Source organism: Barbus barbus (genome assembly GCF_936440315.1).
Source record: "Barbus barbus genome assembly, chromosome: 10".
Lineage (NCBI taxonomy): Eukaryota > Metazoa > Chordata > Actinopteri > Cypriniformes > Cyprinidae > Barbus > Barbus barbus.
The window spans coordinates 32250167-32271786 of NC_136738.1; the positions used below are offsets into that span (position 1 = coordinate 32250167).

The 21620-nt window shown below is 35.5% G+C and overlaps 2 protein-coding genes across 2 annotated transcripts; one reads left to right on the forward strand and one right to left on the reverse strand.

Moving 5' to 3' along the window:
• Nucleotides 1-964: 964 nt before the first annotated feature.
• Nucleotides 965-21361, forward strand: LOC306875668 (glycine receptor subunit alpha-2; the record flags this gene model as incomplete). Its single annotated transcript, XM_079426347.1, has 9 exons — nt 965-1032; nt 2020-2153; nt 7043-7110; nt 10658-10881; nt 14389-14471; nt 16306-16443; nt 16814-17028; nt 19437-19586; nt 21089-21361. 9 exons carry the CDS (start codon nt 965-967, stop codon nt 21359-21361), a joined length of 1353 nt encoding a protein of 450 aa, XP_079282473.1.
• On the reverse strand, nt 3865-16985 carry LOC306875809 (uncharacterized protein). Its single transcript, XM_079426554.1, has 2 exons — nt 16870-16985; nt 3865-5235 (listed from the first exon to the last, which is right to left on the reverse strand). Exon 2 carries the CDS (start codon nt 4580-4582, stop codon nt 4076-4078), a length of 507 nt encoding a protein of 168 aa, XP_079282680.1. The 5' UTR covers nt 4583-5235; nt 16870-16985; the 3' UTR covers nt 3865-4075.
• Nucleotides 21362-21620: the final 259 nt, after the last annotated feature.

Consider the following 21620-nt stretch of genomic DNA (forward strand, 5'->3'; position numbering starts at 1 on the left):
GAATTTTATGTGTAAAAGCTTGAGGATGTTTTTTTGTGATTCCAATTATTGTGCAAATTATTCAATAATTTTAAAAGGCATAGACTTTTTAAAGTAATTTCTGCCATTAATTATCTGGGTGGAATCGGTGGAGATTCGTTTGGCGCAACTCAAATGTCTTATGACGGCCTGTAAGGTCAACCAAGACATTTTACACAAAACAATATTTTTGTGATGTATTTGTGATGTGGCTCAAATTAAATAAAATATGTGTATAATAATAAAAAAATTACAATACTTTGATGCCACCTCCGATCCAAAACAGAAATCGCTCGGTTGCTATGGTTACCGCGTCTGCAAAGGCGGATTGATTGTGATATAATGTAACATTTTTGTTAATGTCGAAATTTAATTGGAAAGCGCTACTAGAATACATAGAAGAATACACCTAGCCTACATACTTTAAAAACAAGCTTATTGTTTTGAGTTACTTCAGGGGCGGAGGGTACAAGCCTTAATTTAACCGAGACTTAATTCGGTGGTTAATTCTTAAAAACTCCCTAATCAACATTTCAGATTAAGATTCCACTTCGGGTTTGTTGCGCATGCGCAGAGAGAGGCGCGGAGCTGCCCAAGTGCTGAACCCGGCATCAGAAGAGCTTCTCCAGCGCTGACGGACGCGTCTCACTCTGAAAACACATCATTTAACACACAGGACTGCATCTGTCATCTCTAATCGCGCGTTCCGTTCCCGCTGCGTCTGATTCGAGCGCAGAATGGCTTTAGACGCTCTGGGGGCGCGCAACAGCGGATCCGCGGCGTGTCGGTGTCGTTTCTTTCACACAGACGAACCATGAGATTCTGGGCTGAAGTGGCTTTACCTGCGGAATCCTCCGGCTGTGTTTTAGCTCGGAAGAAAACGCGACTGGAGCTCGTTCAGGACGCGTCTCTGAGCCCATGAGGGAGCGCGAGTGAAGCCAGAGGAATGACTCGCCCTTCTGTAAAACTCCTCACAACTTTACTCGCATTCTTGATAGAAATGCACAACTTCAGGTACGTGCTTCTCTTCTTCAGCTGTGAAAGCAACAACTGTTTAAGCTTCTAAACAGCTCACTATTAGGAATAACGCAACAGCGCGAGGAGCGTCTCAGTACGCGGATCCTGACGCGCGTTGCCATGACTATTAAAGAATGCTCGGATTAATATTAGAACGTCAATTCAAATTCGTGCAGATCAAAGAAGATTGCATTCTATTTTTGTGATTCTCTAGGTAGAGGAAACCGGGGTTCGACGTCACAAGCTCAATATCTCAGTAACTGAGGGTTTTAGTCAGAAGTACACAAATAGCATTGCTCTGTTGAGTTCAAATATCTACTTCAAAACACATTTGAATTATAATATTTGTGTGAATTCTGTATCATCCAGTGTCATATTTGTGTAACGTATGTTGGTTAATAAGTTGGTTAACAAAATAAAACCTCACTGACATCACTACAAAGGTGGTGAACTGAATATAATGAACTGAAACTGTCACATATTTCATTAATTATATGACATTTTTGCTGTTTCTTTTATTTGTGTCAATAGTGTGACAACATGCCCCGTAATGAGGGTCAGCTTGTGTTAAATGAACTGTATCTCATTTTCTGAACAACAAAGGTAGACATGTTAGATAACTTGTTTGTAGCTCATATATACATAAATTCAAAAATAAAAACAACCTGCATGATATTCAGTGGAGTAAAAGTGTGACAACTAGCCCCGCTCAGCTGCTGCAGTTCATTCTCTTGGACACAGAGCCTCAAGTGCATTGATATAAAATTAAAAGAGAGATTTTTTTTTAAAATAAATTTAATTCTACTTTATTATATTCTAGTGATGTTAATTTGCTAAGCAGCATTCTTATTTTATAATATTACCAAAAACAGTTGTGGTAACATTCTGGGAACATTAGTTTATGGCAATAAAAATTATAACCATAAAGAACATTAAGAGTAAGTTTCCAAAATAAGTGAATGGTTTGTGATGTTTGTGTCTCAGGATAACGGCAGGAAAAGAGTACGAGAGAATATCGGGACGTGAATCTTCATCTGCGATGACTCCCTCTGATTTCCTGGACAAACTGATGGGCAGAACTTCAGGTTACGACGCACGGATTAGACCCAACTTTAAAGGCATGCAACCGCTTCAGTTCTTATGCATGCGATTACAATCAATCAAAACATTCTGATGCTGCTTTATCATAATGTGTAACAACGTTCGTGATTCGGGAAGGAGGAGGCGGGAACCGGCAAACATTCAACGATTTAATAACAAAATAAACAAACGTAAAAGTACAGCGGCAGCCCCTCACGGACGACTGCCGCACACAAACACAAAATAAAATCTAGGCCTGGTCCTCTCTCGTCTTCCACTGTCGTCACTCCTCCTTTTATCCTTCCGGAGCTCCTCCGTGGGACTCGAGACCGGTGAGTGTCGCAGGTGTCGCTCATTATCATTAACTCCACCGGCCTCGCTCCGTTCCCACGGCTCTCGGCCCCGCCCCACTCACCACATACCCCCATCGCCCCTCGCAGGCCGGGGGGTACCCTCGAGACTGCGCTCTACTCCCCCCCCCCCCCCCCCCCCCTCCTTCCTGGGGGGGACCCGTCAGGGCGGCCACGGCGTACCTGGGGGTACGGACAGACGAGGCGAGAGAAAAGGAGACGGAAGGATGAGGAGTGACAGAGACGAGAGAGGGGAGAGAGGAAAAAAAAAAAATTCGGTCCGGTTCCCGGACACACTGCTGGTTGGTCCTCAACCAGCTGAGAGGCTCTCACGCGCGGTGCCATGCGATGGTACTGGACCTCTTTGGTGGACGGCTCGACGCTCCGCCTCCTGGCGGACGGCGATGGCTCCTCCGGTCGAGGGCAGCCGGCAGCGAGTCCCCCATTCCCTGCTCCTCCCCATCATGGCGGATGGCAGCAGGCTACGGCCACTCGGCGAATGGCGCCGACTCCTCCGCTCCCTCTCGGACGGCAGCCCCCCTCCTCGACCCAGGAGCACGGCAGCGAGTCTTCCGTCCCACCTGATGTTCCATCGCTCCAGCACCACCGTCGCCTCGGGCAGCCAGCGGCCGTCCCCGCTACTCCCTGCTGCCCGATCTCCTCAGCACCGCGATCCCCCTCAGCAGCGAGGGCTCTCTGACAGCATGTCCCTCCTTCCTCCCGGGTTTCGGCACCAATGTAACAACGTTCGTAGATTCGGGAAGAAGGAGGCGGGAACCGGCAAACATTTAAGAATTTAATAATCAAAATAAACAAACGTAAAAGTACAGCGGCAGCCCCTCACGGACGACTGCCGCACACAAAACACAAAATAAAATCCAGGCCTGGTCCTCTCTCGTCTTCCACTGTCGTCACTCCTCCTTTTATCCTTCCGGAGCTCCTCCGTGGGACTCGAGACCGGTGAGTGTCGCAGGTGTCGCTCATTATCATTAACTCCACCGGCCTCGCTCCGTTCCCACGGCTCTCGGCCCCGTCCGATTTATTTTTTTACAAACAAGGCTGCCGAGCGATTAAAATTGAAATAATAACATGTACCTATTAATAAATCAAATCAGTCATAAATTTGGGTTGAGAAATTACACCCCAAAAGATCATTTAATGTCATTATTGTGTTAAATGAGAAAGATACTACAAAACGTAGCTTCAAAAAAATATTTTGATTCAACATAGAAGTTATTACATATAAACCTTTAAGGCTATAATGTAGCCATGACATTGTTTTTATTTACGTTTACATTACATATGTAAATGTAACATTGTTTTCAGAAGCTGCATCTGAAGTGGCATTTTGTTACGGCCTCTGGTAGAATAAACTTCACGGAGAGAACGGAATCCAAAATAAAGTAGTTTAATATTATAATCCACACGAATTGAAGGAAATAACACAGGTAGTCTCAACACACGTAACATCCAACAATAACTGGCACTGAACTGGGAAGAACTCAAGACTTAAGAACACAGGGACTAATGGGATAATTAATGAAACAACAGGTGGTAACGATGAACTTGACGAGACAGGCAAAAACTAGGTCAAAACAGAAACTCAACATTCAGACATGTGACAGATTGCCCCCTCCTGGGAAGGCGCGTCCTCGCGCCGTAAAGAGTTCAAACTGAGGAGGGAGGGCAGGGGCTCTGGAGGAGGGAGTGGAGCAGGAGAGAGGGCAAACCAAACACAGAACAAAATAAGAGTCCATGGGAGAGTGGAAGGTGGGAGGAGCCAATGGGAAGCCAGGAGCAGGAGGAGCCAAGTTTTGAGCCAGAGACCAACCAGGACGAGGCCCCAGGGCGGAGTCGAAGGAGGGAGGACCCAAGGTGGGAATGACGCCTTGACAGTCGTGGACACCCTGGGGGCAATCGAAGGAGCTGCAGCCCTCACTGATGGAGACCCAGATGGAGCCGATGAGTCCACACTCAGCCGATGGTCCTGGAGACCGAGGAGGAGCCGTGGCAACGAGCGTCCGAGGAGGAACCGGAAATCCAGAGGTCAGAGGCTGAGCCGGTGGGACCGAGGACGAAGGCGGAGTCGGGGGAAAGGAGGAGCCAGCCGAAGCCATAGGTGCAGGCAGGTCGATGATGGGGCTGAAGGACTGGTTGAGTGAGGAGGCGGGAGAGGGAGGCTGGGTGGGAATTCAGGACACACAGGAAACACAGGATTCGTCAGAGAAACAGGAGTATCTGGAAGAACAGGGGGCTTAGGGTTCAACTCTCCAAAAAAGTCAGTCAGGTCCTTAGAAAAAATGTCATAATATCCACCAGAGGCCAGTTCGTACTCACTCATAGCGGTGGGATTGTGGGTGGGGCAATACTCCATATCCCCGAACTCTACTAATACTCCCTCAGTGCTCAGTGGGGTCAATGTAGGATGAGGAAGACGTCTGGGCTGCATTTCCCAAAAGCATCATAAGCTTAAGTACATCGTAGACCCATTGAATCTAATGGAGCTATACGATCAACTTAGGCTTACGATGCTTTTGAGAAACGCAGCCCTGGACGGTGCATTGAATGCATTTTAACATGCTATTTTTTTCCTTAATTAATTGGATCAAATGAACTCATTGAATCAACAGCATCATATAAGTTAACAACACTCAAAAGTTGCTTCCAGACCTGTTGTCCTGTAAGTGTTTGCCCTTGACCTGACTTTGCACAGAGAGCATCTGTACGGCGAGTGCTGGCCGTTCCTCAGGACGAGCGTCTGATTAATGACCTGGAACACAAACATACTCAGTCAGTTATCTTCTAGTGCTTTGGGGAACACGGCTCATTGAAACATGTTCAGTCAACCTTCGGCTTTACACTTACATCTCACGCACACATCTCACCCCAATATCAAAAGAAAAAAAAAGTGAGAAATTATTCATGCATAAATATCTAAATTGTCTTAAGAATATAATGCAGTAACTCATTTATTAATTATTAATCTTTTTAAGAGTCAAATACAACTGTTCATTGTTCATGATAGTTCACAGTGAAATAACTAATGTTAGCAATGCAAATAATAACATAAGCTACATTTTGTTTTTGCACAATATTATTTCTCTGTTGTTTTTTTCTCAACTACGGCAGTAAGAATTTAGAATGTTATGTGCATAATTGATGACATTAATTCCACAATGCAAAAGGTTAATTTTCCTTATGCAAAATATTATTAATTCTTTTTTTTTTTTTTTTAATTACAGCAATAAGAATTTAGTATGAGTAATTGTTGGATATGGATAATTGTTAATATTAACTAAAAAAATCTTAATGTTTGCTTAATTTTCTTTATGCAAAATATAATTAATTATTTCTTTGTTGATTTTTAGGTGAAATATGCCTGAGACACGTTATTGACAATATAAAATTTCATCACCTGAAACAAAATAAATGTTAACTGAAAGTAAAAAAATAAATAAAATAATAATAATAATTTTATTTTCAGCTGGCAACATTTTTTATTTTATTTAAACACTGGTACGACGTCTCAGTATATTCCTATATTGCAAATAAAGTCATCTGCTCATGCAATATTGAGAAGGTTTCTATAAGAGGAACTTTAGTGTATTTTGGAAGTGAATGGTGTCTGTCAAAGCAAAGGACAGACTAATGAACACAGAGCAGAGAGATTCGTCTGCTGTATTATTTAGTCTCTTCCTTTATTTGTTTCTGAGTGGTATCTGAAGGACACTATTAACGCTGAAGCTGTCTGTTTCTCCTTCGCTCTACAGCAGACGAGCGCCAGCTTTGATTCAGCTCATCTCTTCAGCTCAGTTTGGCGTGGATGTGTGTTTGTGCCCAGGAGTGATTAAAACGCAATCTTGTTAGAAAACATTCACGAGGTTCAAAATACCTCCGAGGCGCATCTAATGGATTATTTTTAGAAAGCTGCACCTAGAGAACCTTAATAAACTCCTTTCATGATTTTCAACATGCATGACAGGCTACAATCTGCTCAAAAAACCATGCTGCGTGGCGCTGAGCGATATATTCACAATATATTACTCTATGGTAGTATATAAATAATACTAAAATAACACTAGTAAAGACATTTATAATGTTACAAAAGATTTCTATTTCAAACAAATGCTGTTCTTTTAAACTTTCTATTCATCTGTGAATCCTGAAAAATAAAATATATCTCGGTTTCCACAAGAATATTGTGCAGCACAACATTGATAATAATCAGAAATGTTTGTTGAGCAGTAAATCAGTATATTAGAATGATTTCTGAAGATCATGTGACGCTGAAGACTGGAGTAATGATGCTGAAAATACAGCTGCAGATCACAGGAATAAATTACAGTTTAATATATATTCACATAGAAAACAGCTATTTTAAATTATAATAATATTTAAAAAATTTCAATATGTTTTTAATCAAATAAATGCAGCCTTTTTGAGCAGAAGAGACTAAATCTTACCAACCCCAAAGCTTTGAATGATGCTACATGTCATCTGAATGGTGAATGTTAACATGTTAAATTACTGAATTGTTTGGTGTTTAACATCATGTTATTCTTATTTGTTGTCTGCAGGTCCTCCTGTGAACGTCACGTGCAATATATTCATCAACAGCTTCGGCTCCGTGACAGAAACCACTATGGTGAGAGTTTGCCGTTACGTCTTTACTTTGCTAAAAAGATGAAATGACAGGAATGTTATCCATTACTATTTGTTCCTGTTGCAAATCATCTCTAATCAACACTTTCCAATCAATCACATGAATAAAATCCAATAAAGTCCCACCTATATTTGGAAATTAGCTCTGAAAACGAGATTTCACGCTTCATTCCTCGCTCTACTCGCACTGGCATCAAACCGCTTTAGTTTTAATAACTCAGAAGGAGAATGAAGCTCTGGATCGGCCAGCGGGCCTGAATTCAGATTGATTCGAGTCATGTTTGGAGATTTCCAGACGCTTCAGGCGTAAACAATTCCCAGATCTGGAGTCAGCTCTCATTCTTCTTTCCCAAGGAATATTACTGAAATCCCAACGCATCTCCAGTGGATATTAAACACGAACACCAGAGACGCCGCTTTGATCAAATGCTAATTTTGTTTACATGTTTTTGATGATCATTTTTAAGCAGCCAGTCATACAAGCTCACTAATGAACTGTACAGAGAATACAAACTATGACAAGAGCTTAATAATTCGGACAAAACGACACTAATTTATTATTTTATTTCATTACTTTTTAAAATAATGATTTCTTAAATACAAAAATAATATAATGCATCTAGATGACTTACTTTTGTGTCATAATTCTAATAACTACAATATATAGATCTATATAGACAGATGTATAGAATATATTTAAAATAGAAAAAACATGTTTTTATTTTTCATGCATAAAATATAAATTGTATAAATGTATTTATATATATATATATATATATATATATATATATATATGTGCATAAATATATATATATATATATGTGCATATATATATATATATATATATATATATATATATATATATATATATATGTATCTATAATACATTGTTAACTGTAATAAAATACTATTAATGCATTTTAAAGAAATACGTGCACAAAATTATGCTACAATAAATGATGCTACATATCTTTATATCTGGGCAGTTAATTAGCTTGATTTCTATAGGCTTTTTGTGATGCCATTATTTGCTTGTAATGAATGGAACAAAAAGTCTGGCAAATATATTCGCTCAACATCATTTTCAAAGAGCTTCATCTATAATGAAAACCTTGAATGACATTGGATTTCTAACGTCACTTCATTACCTCAACTTTGAACAAAAGCAGACAGAAATGCTTGTAAAGTCACTGAATGTCTTTGTTATACATGTTATGATGAAGTCAAGTTTACAGCAATGAATGTTTCGTTTTTTATGGCTGTATTAAGGAGTCTTTTATGAAGCTGCTGTATGAAATATTGTGTTTGAAAGCACAACAATATAAAAGTAATAGCTGTGTTTTATTCTATTAGATGCTATTATAGTTTTGATTAATAATTTGAATGTTTTTGTATTTTCTGTTTTAATTTTTAGTAATGTTGTTGTGTTTATCATTAATTTTTTTTAAATATCTCAATAGTTTTTATTCATGTTTATTTCAGGTTTAGTTTGAGTTGTTTTATTTCAGTACATCAAGTTAAACTAAATGAGAAAAGTTTCCTCTGCAACTAGGTAAAATAAAATAATTTTAATATATATAAATACAAATACTTTTTTGGTAAGTGTAAATTGGGCTATTTGCACTTATATCAAATATAATCTTTATATAACTTTTGCATTTGTTAACACTATCGGGTCGGTTTAGGATTGGGTTTGGTGTAGGGGATATTTCCATCACAATAGAGCATTAAAAGTGAATAAATTAATAAAAACTCAGCAATGCATGCCTATATCAATGCAACAAAAATGTGCCAGGGTCACGTATTGAACCCATGTTTTAGCGCCACTCTCTGTACGTTTCCTCGAAACGTGCAGTAAGGCATGTATGTCCATTGAGCCTGGGTCGGGATAAATGCTCCGTGTGGCACCGTTAGAGCTGTTTCGTTCCATTATATCGTATCATTATACATTATAACAAACATTTATTGAACTCTTCATATCGTTTTATCGAGGAAAATTATATTGCGATAATTATTGTTATCAATTCTGGTTACGCTAATGGTGTGTTCACACCAAACTTGAATATAATTATTTGCGCGAGTAGATTACATACAAAGTTAATGTGAATAGAGGCGAATTCGCATCGGGCGACACAAAGTCCCTGAAATGTGACCTGTGCTGGCAAAATGAGTGTGAATGTGCACAGGTAATTTTGAGCAACAGATAAAAAAAAAAAAAATTCGATTTTGGTTGAATTTCAAGTTTCCACAAAAATTTGTTAATTAAGCCTTCGTCTAGCGATCCCAATGCCAAATAGTAATTAAACATCTAAAATTATCTTTATTTGTACATTTTCTGAGAAGTACCATTTTCTAAAAGTACTGCTACTATTATATTGTTTCAAATCAAGAAACAGGTTTGTGTTGCCTGATAATATTAACAATATTCCTTTTTTTATCTCTTAGAAATATACATTTTATAGTAGTAGCAGCTTGAGTTAGGATGCAGATGCAATTTTTTATTTAATTATCAAAATGAGTAGCATCTATAAAAATGGTACCAACCTAATTTTTATATGGTGCAATTTAATTAAGTTTTTATTTTTTTTATTAATAATTGGTCTTCCATAGGAGTACCTTTTTCTCTGCTCACTTCTGTTGCTGACTGATAATAATAATCGCGCACATAATAATGGTGCTTCTGCCAGTGTGCAATCCCGATACAAAACATACTTTATACACAGAATTACATTAAGTAGGTTATTCACGCAAACACAATCAGATATGTCTTAAGTGAACGTTTGAGGAACTATTGGGGATGGGGAAAAACATCAGACGTGTAACATTATATTAGGTCCATGCATTACAGTAGGACTTACTATATAGGCCAGCTGTCTCATTAATGGTAATTTAACTATAAAAGTAAAGGTGTGGCTTCAAAAGGTGTAGCTCAGTCATTGTTCATCCAATTCCAACAAATCATTTGTGTCCCTGGAGCACAAAAGCAGTCATGAGTAGCACATTTATATTTGTAGCAATAACCAACAATACATTGTATGGATCAAAATTATACATTTCTCTTTTATGCCAAAAATCATTAGGATATTAAGATCATGTTTCATGAAGATATTTTGTAAATTTCCTACCATAAATATATCAAAACTTAATTTTTGATTAGTAATATGCATTGCTAAGAACTTCATTTGAACAACTTTAAAGGTGATTTTCTCAATATTTAGATTTTTTTGCTCCCTCAGATTCCAGATTTTCAAATAGTTGTATCTCAGACAAATATTGTCCTATCATAACAAACCATACATCAATGGAAAGATTATTTATTCAGCTCTCAGATGATGTATAAATCTCAATTTCGAAAAATTGACCCTTATGACTGGTTTTGTGCTCCAGGGTCACATATCATTGAAGGGTTTTTAATGGAGAATGTGAAAATAAAAATAACTCATTTTTGAAAATGTGCTGATTGTGACTCATTTTGCCAGCACGGGTCACAAATGATCATTCAAACGTCCGTGGCTATATTTGTGTCTCAGGACTACAGAGTGAACATCTTCCTCCGGCAGAAGTGGAACGACCCTCGGCTGGCCTACAGCGAGTATCCCGACTCCTCTCTGGATCTGGACCCATCCATGCTGGACTCCATCTGGAAACCTGACCTGTTCTTCGCCAACGAGAAAGGAGCAAACTTCCACGACGTCACGACAGACAACAAACTCCTGAGGATCTTCAAGGACGGAACCGTTCTGTACAGCATCAGGTATGAAGTAGAAGATGATTAAGAGTGTTTATCCAGTAAAAGCTCTTTAATGTTATTGTTCAAACGTCCAGCTTCAGCTGCTGCTTCACGTGTCTTTCTGTCAAATCTTGACTGATTTTGATCAAGTAAACGTCAGAATAACTGCAGTCATATTTCCAGATGAACTCTTACTGGACAGAAGCAGCTCAGCTTTACTTGATTCTCCATCAATCATCTTTTAGTAAAATCAGTGCGTCTCAAATCTGATCATCAGGAGCGTTTGTTTCCAGAAGCTTCACTGTTCCTCAGCGGAGGAGCGTTTATTAAAGCTGAAATTAAAATATATAAATATAAGATTAAAAACCTAGACAAAACAAAAATTATAAAAATTTATGAAAGCTAATAGAGTTAAAAAAATGACAAAAGCACAAAAAAATGACAAACTAAAATTAAAATTAAATCTGAAATAAAATAATAGTATTAGATGAAAAACTTGGAAATGTTTCCTTGGCAACTGATTGAAATAAAGCAAGTGTAAGTTGAAGTACTAAAAATAGTAAACCTAAAACAAACCAAACAAGAGCGGAAAACATCACAGAATTCGTCTGATAATAAAGCTGTTCACTCTTCTGTGCTGATCGGATATGAAGATATTATTCATGAATGACAGGTTTTTCCTCTTCGTCACTGTTGTGTTTTTCTCCGGTGGATTTTGTCACATCGTAAGAGATGTTCAGCGATTCACTCGTTCTGCCAGCAGCAAAAACTCACGAGAACGACTGAAGTCATGATCAATTAAAGCTCTGGCCTCCCTGAAGCTCAAGAGCCTGATGATCGGCGCTCGTTTACAGTCATCTCCAGCCTTCAAAGAGCCAAACGCTCAACATACAGGCCTGTGTGACACATACTAATGCAAGAGTCTGAGTCTAAAACTATTCAAAACACACTAAACCAAATTAATCCAAACAAATTAATCCATTAATCCAAATAAAGATGAAATAAAAGAAAATATAAATATTAGATGAAAAGCAAAAAAAAAAAAAACCTTAAATTAGAACTGTTGCCATGGCAACTAAAATAAAATTGAAGTATAATTAAGTAAAACATTTTAAATTGAATTACTAAAATAAAAATAACAAAATAAAAATAAAGGAAATATTAATAAACTAATAAAAGCAAAAAATGCAATATAAAAAAGACTATTAAAATAAAAGCTAAATAGAAATATATAAAAAAAGAGATTAAAAACAGCTTAATATTAAAAATAATTATGGAAACTAAAATTGAAATGAAATCTAAATAGAAATATTATAAAACAAGGAATAAAAATGACAAAAGCACAAAAAATACTGAAAGTAAAATGAAAGCTGAAATAAAATATAAATATTGGACGAAAAACTAAAAAAAACAAAAACAAATGAAAACTGAAATAAAAATTGAAGTTGAAGTAATAAGATTACTACAACTAAAACTAAAATAAATGAAAGCTAAAAAAAAAAACTAATAAGAATGCACTAAGGCACAAATAACTAAAACTAAATTTAAAACCAAACATATAAAAAACAAAAGGTAACTCAAAATATTAATAAATACTGTAATAGTGTATAAATAAAACAAAAATAACACTGACACATTGAAAATATGGCATTGTTTCATTTATAATCTAACTTTTTGAGATTAAGTTTTAGAATTGTTATGAAAAGTTATAGTATAAAATTAATTTTAAATCTTTCAGATTGTTCTCATTTTCTTAAAGATGCTCTTTGCATCTCAAGTCATGCTGAAGAAGTCATGTTGATGCCTGCTACAGGTCTCAAAAGAGTTGGGACGGGGGCATGTTTACCATGGTCTAGCATCTCATTTTCTTTTCAAAACAGTTTAAAGACGTCTGGACATCGAGGTTATGAGTTTCTGGACTTTTGGTGTTGGAATTTGGTCCCATTCTTGCCTGATATAGGTTTCCAGCTGCTGAAGAGTTTGTGGTCGTATTTGACGTATTTGGCAGGCCATTTCAGCACCCGGACTCTTCTACTACGAAGCCATACTGTTGTAATAGCTGCAGTATGTAGTTTTGCATTGTCTAGCTGAAATAGACGTCATCTGGAGGGGAGCATATGTTGCTCTAAAACCTTTATATACCTTTCAGCATTCATAGTGCCTTCCAGAACATGCAAGCTGCCCATACTGTATACACTTATGCACCCCCATACCATCAGAGATGCTGGCTTTTGAACTGAACGCTGATAACATGCTGGAAGGTCTCCCTCCTCTTTAGTCCAGAGGACACGCATCCGTGATTTCCAACAAGAATGTCAAATTTGGACTCGTCTGACCATAGAACACTTTTCCACTTTGAAACAGTCCATTTTAAATGAGCCTTGGCCCACAGGACACGAAGGCGCTTCTGGATCATGTTCACATATGGCTTCCTTTTTGCATGATAGAGTTTTAGTTGGCATCTGCAGATGGCACGGCGGATTGTGTTTACTGACAGTGGTTTCTGGAAGTATTCCTGGGCCCATTTATAGCAATGCCAATGACAGAATCATGCCGATGAGTGATGCAGTGTCGTCTGTGGGCCTGAAGACCACGGACATCCATCAAAGGTCTTCAGCCTTGTCCCTTACGCACAGAGATTTCTCCAGTTTCTCTGAATCTTTTGATGATGTTATGGACTGTAGATGATGAGATTTTGATATTTTTACGCACTCTTTCACAGATTGGAGAGTCTCAGCTAAGCTTTACTTCTGAGAGACTCTGCTTCTCTAAGACATCCCTTTTATAGCTAATCATGTTACAGACCTGATGTAAATTAACTTAATTAGTTGCTAGATGTTCTCCCAGCTGAATCTTTTCAAAATTTCTTGCTTTTTCAGCCTCTTGTTGCTCCCGTGCCAACTTTTTTAAGACCCGTAGCAGTCATCAAATTTGAAATGAGCTCATTTAGTGGATAAAAGTTAAACATTTGTTATGTTCTCTATGCTCTATTGTGAGTAAAATATTGGCTCATGTAATATGGAAGTCTTTTAGTTTTCATTTTATTCAAATTTAAAAAAATGTCCCAACATTTCTGGAATTAGGGTTGTAGTTTTCAAATGGCATTGAATTAGAACAGAATGCAAAACAGAAATATTTTACTAGTGCTCAAACAATAGTAAAATTGTATGTGTAAATCAAAGCTTTTCTATTCACTAGTGATATTTGATTTGAGCGAAGACGAGCGCTGAACAGCCCTAACTGTAAATCCACGTTTATTTTGAAAATGAGCTGATATGACACTGTCCTAGTTTTCATAAATGCTGTTTCTATAAATCACAAGCCATCAGCTCTGAATTCATGCATAAGTCATAGTGAAGCCCACATGGCTTCAGATCCGCTCGAGCACTGAGTTTGCAGGTGTTTCTCAGATAAACTCATCTAACATTAAACACTGCAGCCGCATGAATCACCTCTGATATTATAGTGTCAGATAACTATATATATATATTACCTGTATAATGCATTGTGTGTTTGTCACATTGTCTGTAGGTTGACATTAATATTGTCCTGTCCGATGGATCTGAAGAACTTCCCGATGGATGTACAGACCTGCACCATGCAGATGGAGAGCTGTGCGTACTTTATGCATCCAGCTTCTCATTTTACTGCTGTATCTTCAGTTTTCCTTTTAATTTTTCTTAATGTTCCAGACATTTTGTTGTGTTTTTGTTGGTTTTATAAATGTCTATATTGTTTATCCCACAAGACGAGATTTTTAGACTTTAAAAAAAAAAAAAACTCAATGATGAAATATATAGCGAAAAATAGTCTTTTATTCAACTGAATAACACAAAATGCAAAAAATGTAGGTGCATTCTTAAATCAACTTATACTTCATGAAATTAAACTTCTATTTTAATGAATTATATGCAGTAATAAACAACATGTAAACTAGAGCTGCACGATTCTGGATAAATTGAGAATCACCTTTTTTTTATATAAATTGGAGATCACGATTTTCTCACAAAATAACGTAATTTACTAGTGGTTCTGACAAAATGTTCATTGCTTAAGGCTTTTAAAAAAAAAAAAAAAAAAAAAATATATATATATATATATATATATATATATATATATATATATATATATATTAATTTGAACAAAATAAAAAAAATAAAAATTCAATGGAATCAGTGTCTCAGTTCATAAAGACTTGTTTCACTATTGAAATCTCCTGAAAGAATGATTCAATGTCAAATACATTTTTTAAACGGGTTGTCACCACCTCCTGGAGGAAGATGATAAGCGTTACAATACAAGTGTTACGATACTTTCGTTTTGATCGCTACTGTAGACAATAAGTGTTTATACCCAAACTATAAACTTTTATCCCAGTACTTCTGTTATTTAAATGTCTGTAACACAGAAATAATGTGTGGTTGAAAAGACTGTTTGTGTTGCTCTTTCTGGATGAGCAGCAGCATGAATGCAGATTTGTTTGTCTTTAAGACCTGTTTCATATCGTAAGCGTCAGAGGAGCGTGAGCAGCGCATGTTTAGTCTGACAGCGTTCACATCGGAAGCGTGATGATGGTCGACCCTCTTGATTACTCAACATCTCACACTCCACTGAAACTCGAGATGTAATAGACAGAACTGAATCGTTGTCATTCAGGAATAAGATCACGTGGGTGTTTGAATCAAGATCGCAAGCGCAATTTTTTACGATTAATGGTGCAGCTCTAATGTAAACATTGCTAAATATTTTGTGAGGATATCGTCACGTTGCGAGGCTCCGATGTGTCTCGAGATCTCATGCCACGTCACATCCCTATTGTTTATGTTACTTCTTATTTAAATTTTTGTTTCATTATTTTTAGTTTTACCATATTTGTTAATATTTTTGATCAGTTTTAATAAAAAAAAATTCTGTTTTCATTATAATTTTAGTTAGTTTTTAAACATTTTGTTGTGCTTCTTCATCAGTTGTATTAATGTCTATATTGTTTATATTACTTCTTATATCAATTTTTGGTTTTACCATATTTGTTAATATTTTTAATGAGTTTTATTTTTATAAGTTTAGGGTTAGTTTTATTAATGCCTATGATGTTTTATCATTTTTTTACTTCAATTTTTAGTTTTACGATATTTGTTAATATTTTTGATCAGTTTTACTTTTATTTTTTCTGTTTTCATTTTAATTTTAGTTAAGTTTTAGTCATTCTGTTGTTATTATTGTAATATTATGTCATTATTGTCAGTTTGTCTTTTAACAGGGCTATGCCTATTTAGTTTTATTGTTTTATACTAAATTATTTTCAGTTTTAGTAATCTTAGTACTTCACCTTAAACTAAATGACTATTTAATTAAGGTATAACAGAATATTATATTTTATATTTCAGTCAGCATATATTTGAAAGAATAACAGCAGTAACGGAGTGTTTCCACTCATGTTTCCTGCAGTCGGCTACACGATGAACGACCTGATCTTCGAGTGGCTTGATAAAGGTCCAGTTCAGGTCGCCGATGGTCTGACGTTACCACAGTTTATCATCAGAGACGAGAAGGAGCTGGGCTACTGCACCAAACACTATAACACAGGTCAGACCATCACACACACACACACACACACACACACACACACACACACATAACTTTAAACATAATTTTTGAGAAATTGAGAAAATTTTATCTGAAATAAAATATGGTTATATTTTTATATCAGTTAACATTTATTTTATTTCAAGCAACAATTTTTATATTATTATTTTTTTTAACATGTTTTTCCTCTCCTTTGCATACTGTAAGTTAAATCTTCTAAAAAAAAAACTTACCATCTTTTCTGGCAAACAAGAACAAACATCTTACATGGCCCAAGGATGATTAAATTAACAGCAAATTTTCATTTTTGGCTGAACTATCCCTTTAGTGAGGTCTCTGTGAAGCTGTAGAGGTGTATGTGTGTGTTCAGGGAAGTTCACGTGCATCGAGGTGAAGTTCCTGCTGGAGAGGCAGATGGGATATTACCTGATCCAGATGTACATCCCCAGCCTCCTCATCGTCATCCTCTCCTGGGTCTCCTTCTGGATCCACATGGACGCGGCTCCGGCGCGGGTCGCGCTCGGCATCACCACCGTCCTCACCATGACCACACAGAGCTCCGGCTCACGAGCCTCGCTGCCCAAGGTCAGAGGTCAAAGGTCACACCACTATAACACAGCACAGCACTTCATTACAAGGGCCGAAAACAGGGATGATCAACCATTAATGAATTGTGAAAATTAGGCAGAACGGATTTATTATTTTAGTGTCACTGATATATTATTATAGTTTTGGATTAGATTTTTTCACTTTAATTTTACTAATTTTGTTCTTTTCCATTTTTATTAGTTTCTAGAGTTTTTTTAAACGTTTGTTAAGATTTTTTTATTTTAGTTTTAGTACTTCAATAAAATTATTTCTGTTAGTTGCCAAGGTGACATTTTTTTCATTTTCGATTTTTAAGTTTTTCATTAATTTTTTTCAGCTTTATTTCAATTTACGACATACAAGAATGTGTTTGTAATTTTTATTAGTTTTTTTTTAAATATGTCTACATAGTTTCTATTAATTTTTATTTATTAGTTTTATTTTTTAATATTATCTTTTTTTTTTGGAACGAAACAAAAAATAAAAGAGAAATATATATTTTCATGTTAATTATGTTAATTTCATTCATGTTTTAAGTATTTATTTAATTGTGAAAACTATTATATTATGACAGAATCATTAAGTTAGAGAACCATAAATCTCTTTATTTTGCTGGTTTATTTTTTTTATTATTTCTAATCAATTTAATCAAGTTCATATTGTTTTGTTATTTTGCAATTATATATAATTAAGTAAATATATAAAATTAATCTAAATTTAATTGCAGTTTATGTCCTTTTTATTCATGTTTTAACTTTTCTTATTTGTGAAAAACCCTATGATTAGAGAATGAATAAATTACTAAAGCATAAATCTGTTTATTTGACAGATGATTAATTTATCAAATTCCAATTATTTTTCAAAAATATTTATTCATTTTACAATTAATTATTCCTAATTATTTTAGCAATGGAATTGATTTATTTTTACACATTTGCTAAATTAGAAAAAAATAACTGCCAAAGAAAAAAATGTACTTGATAAAAATAAACTATAAATGAAAAGAGATTCATGCTTCAGTGATTTCTTGATTCTGTTTCCTTATAATAGGACTACAGTATCAAGAAGTTTATAAATCTATTTTTTAATTAATATAATGAGTTTCAGACTGATAATTATTTCATTGTTGTAAATGAGAGACGCAGAGGAAGCGTTACGCATGAAAGGGAACATGAATATGAAATGGAAAGAGTCCCGACTGAAAACAGCAGAAGCTGAGAACACAATTATCAGGGAGATTCGCTTTTTTGTTTCATAACCCATAATGCAAATTACCTTCGGCTCTAATCGCTGATTTTCTGACTGAACAGGGTTTCAGTACCTTATAACAGTCACAAAAATATGACTATAAACTGGATGTTATATAGGTTTAACTGGTTTCACCCTCAAACGACGCATGTGTCATTATGTTAATCTGATAATCAGCATTATTTGGAAATCAAAGCACTCATTACTAGACGGAGAATAATCCCATAATCCTGCAGGAGCTTCTAATGAAGGCTTTTCTCTCTGCATGAGCTGCTGTTTCTCCACATCTGACTGAAATCCCAGCAGATATCATAATCAGAAACATAATGATTATCAGCAGGTAATACATAGGTTAAAGTACATCTAATGTGTGATGAAAACAACTGATAATTCATGCTTTTTGTTTGATATACTTGATTAGTAAATAAAGTTGAATAAATTCAATCTGTCCATGTAAGTGAACTGAAACTGATTTATTTGTTTAAAATGTTCTTTAGACAACCCGAGTTACTATTTTAATACATTGTGGTCTAAGTAAATAGATACATACATACATAAATAATGTTGCTTTAATATATGAAATGTAAATAAATACAGATAAATAATATACTTTAAATATATATATATTTATATATATAATATAGTCATAATATTTCAAACTGTTGTAGTCAAAAATATATAAATTAAAATAAACTAAAAGCTTGTTACTGTAATAAATTAAATCTTCTATTCATTAAATAAATAAGTAATATATATTTTAATGAAATAATTTAAATACATTTATATTTATACACAAGTTTTATTTCCTAAATAGCATTTAATATGTTTATTAAAAATATATATTTTACATATAAAGGAAATACATGTTTATTTATTAAAATTATATGTAATATATTATTAAATAATATTAAAAGTATATTTAAAATATGTTTTTAATATATAAAGCTTTTCTACAGTTTTTATTTAATTTAAATATACTAAATAAATATTTAATTTTAAAACTCTTTATGAATAAACTTTTTAGTACCTTTAGTAAATTAAACAATATATACAGAGAGAGTTAAAAAAATGATTTATAAAGTGCATTCATACGTTATAGGAAGTAAACAAGTATATACTGGTGTTCCTCGTCTGCTTCGGTGTCGTGTGTGCTGCAGGTTTCTTATGTGAAGGCTATAGACGTCTGGATGGCGGTGTGTTTGCTGTTCGTCTTCGCCGCTCTGCTGGAATACGCCGGAGTCAACTTCGTCTCCAGACAGCAGAAGGAGTTTCTGCGGCTCAAACGAAGACAAAGACGAAATCAAAAGGTGCCTAAACACTGACAGACACATGTATGATTGGGGCTTCACAGGGCTCAAGCATCTTTAGTTTGAAGGCCGGAGAACCAATCACATCCCACAAAAACAGCATTACCCTCGCTTTATCATCCCCACGAGCAGAAATTAACACCAGAGTCAATTACAATCACTCAATCAACAGCTTAATAACCCACTCTGTTTACTGCAACATCTCAAACGCTCATCTTCAGTCTGTTTACTCCGCAGTTATTCACTAACATCTGAAAGAATTATCATATTTTAGGCTGAAATTAATCTCCAAATGAGACAAAATAACATTAAAGGAATATATCATGCAATAATTAAAAATCTGTCATCAATGCTATTATACTACTATTTCTCAATACTATTATTTTTCACATTTTATAAATATATTTAGAAATCAAATTTAAATATTTTAAAATAAATACATTTAAATAACATAAGTGGATTTTTGATTTAATAAATGTATTTATAAAATAAAAAATATCCATTTTCATGTTATTTAAATTTGTTTATTTTAAAATATATTTATTTATATTTATATATATATATATATATATATATATATATATATATATATACATATACATTTATAAAATTATAAAAGTTAATTATAATTTATTGTGACATTTTGATTAACATCTTTGTGTTCCAGAGAAGAAATAAAGTTTGGATCAACATGTGATTGAGTAAATGATGACAGATTCTGAATTATTAGATCATTTTTTTCCCAATAATTTTTTATTTTATCAATATACCCAAAAAATGACAATTAAAAACAATGAAAAGAGTGAATATGATCATTGTTATTAAAATCAGTTTTACAGTGTAGTTAGTAATGTTTGCAAATGCAAACCGTATTGTAAAGCGTTCAAATCGAACTCAAATATGAATCCATTTAAATATGACACTAAAGACAGACAATAATAATCCTTTAACAAGCTACAAAACAGAAAGGTCTGCAGCGTTACCGCTCCATTAATTTTAGACAAAAACCTTTGCACCTGAAGCTTCAAAAGCCTCGACACCTGAGACGAAGATGAAGACGAGCTGCAGGCTGATGAAACGCAGCGCTAATGGAATGAAAATCATCTGCCCTGCGGAGAAAGAGGGTGATGATGGAGCACAGAGTAAACATGCGTCCCATTCACGTATTTATCAGAGCGTAAACAAACCTGCCTGCTATACTAACTTAACTATGGGTTCACACTGATAGTGCTCTGACTGTTAGAAACACAAGACACTGAACTTGAACTTGAGCGCTGTGTTTCAGAATAATGTATTATTATTAGAAGCTGCTATAAAGACCTGAGACCAGAGCGCAGCATTCACAGACCTCAACACAGATGCAATGGAAATATAATTTTGATATATTTATGGTAGGATTTAAGGATCTTAATCATTTTTTTGCAGTGTAGAAATACATACTTAAATTCCATACTTTTCCAAACCGTGTAGGAACCTGTTTCTCTGTGTTTGTGAACATACAGGAGGAGGAATTACAGGACGGCCGTCTGCATGTCTCCGGATATAACACCACGTCCTGCGTGAAGGACGGGACGACGGTCAAAAACACGAACGCCAATCCTGCACCACCGGCCGTCCCGAAGGACACAGACGTGAACCGTAAGAAGTTTGTGGACCGAGCGAAGAGGATCGACACCGTCTCACGCGCCGCCTTCCCTCTGGCCTTCCTCATCTTCAACGTCTTCTACTGGATCACCTACAAGATCATCCGGCACGAGAGCACCACCAAAACCTGACGCACACGGAAACAACCGCATCCACAGCATTTGAACATCTGACCAGCTTTTTACGGACGGTTTCGTACGAAAGACGCTGTTTTATACGATTGTCTTTTGGATCGTTTTTATGAACGAGTCGTCACTCTTCTCCTCTTTCACAGCAGCACATGTTTTCTGCACAAACACAATATTGTGGATTTATGAGGATGAATCTCACTGAACCCATTGATGTCCAGGTTATATTTCACCCACAAATCAATGGAACTATTACGTATTA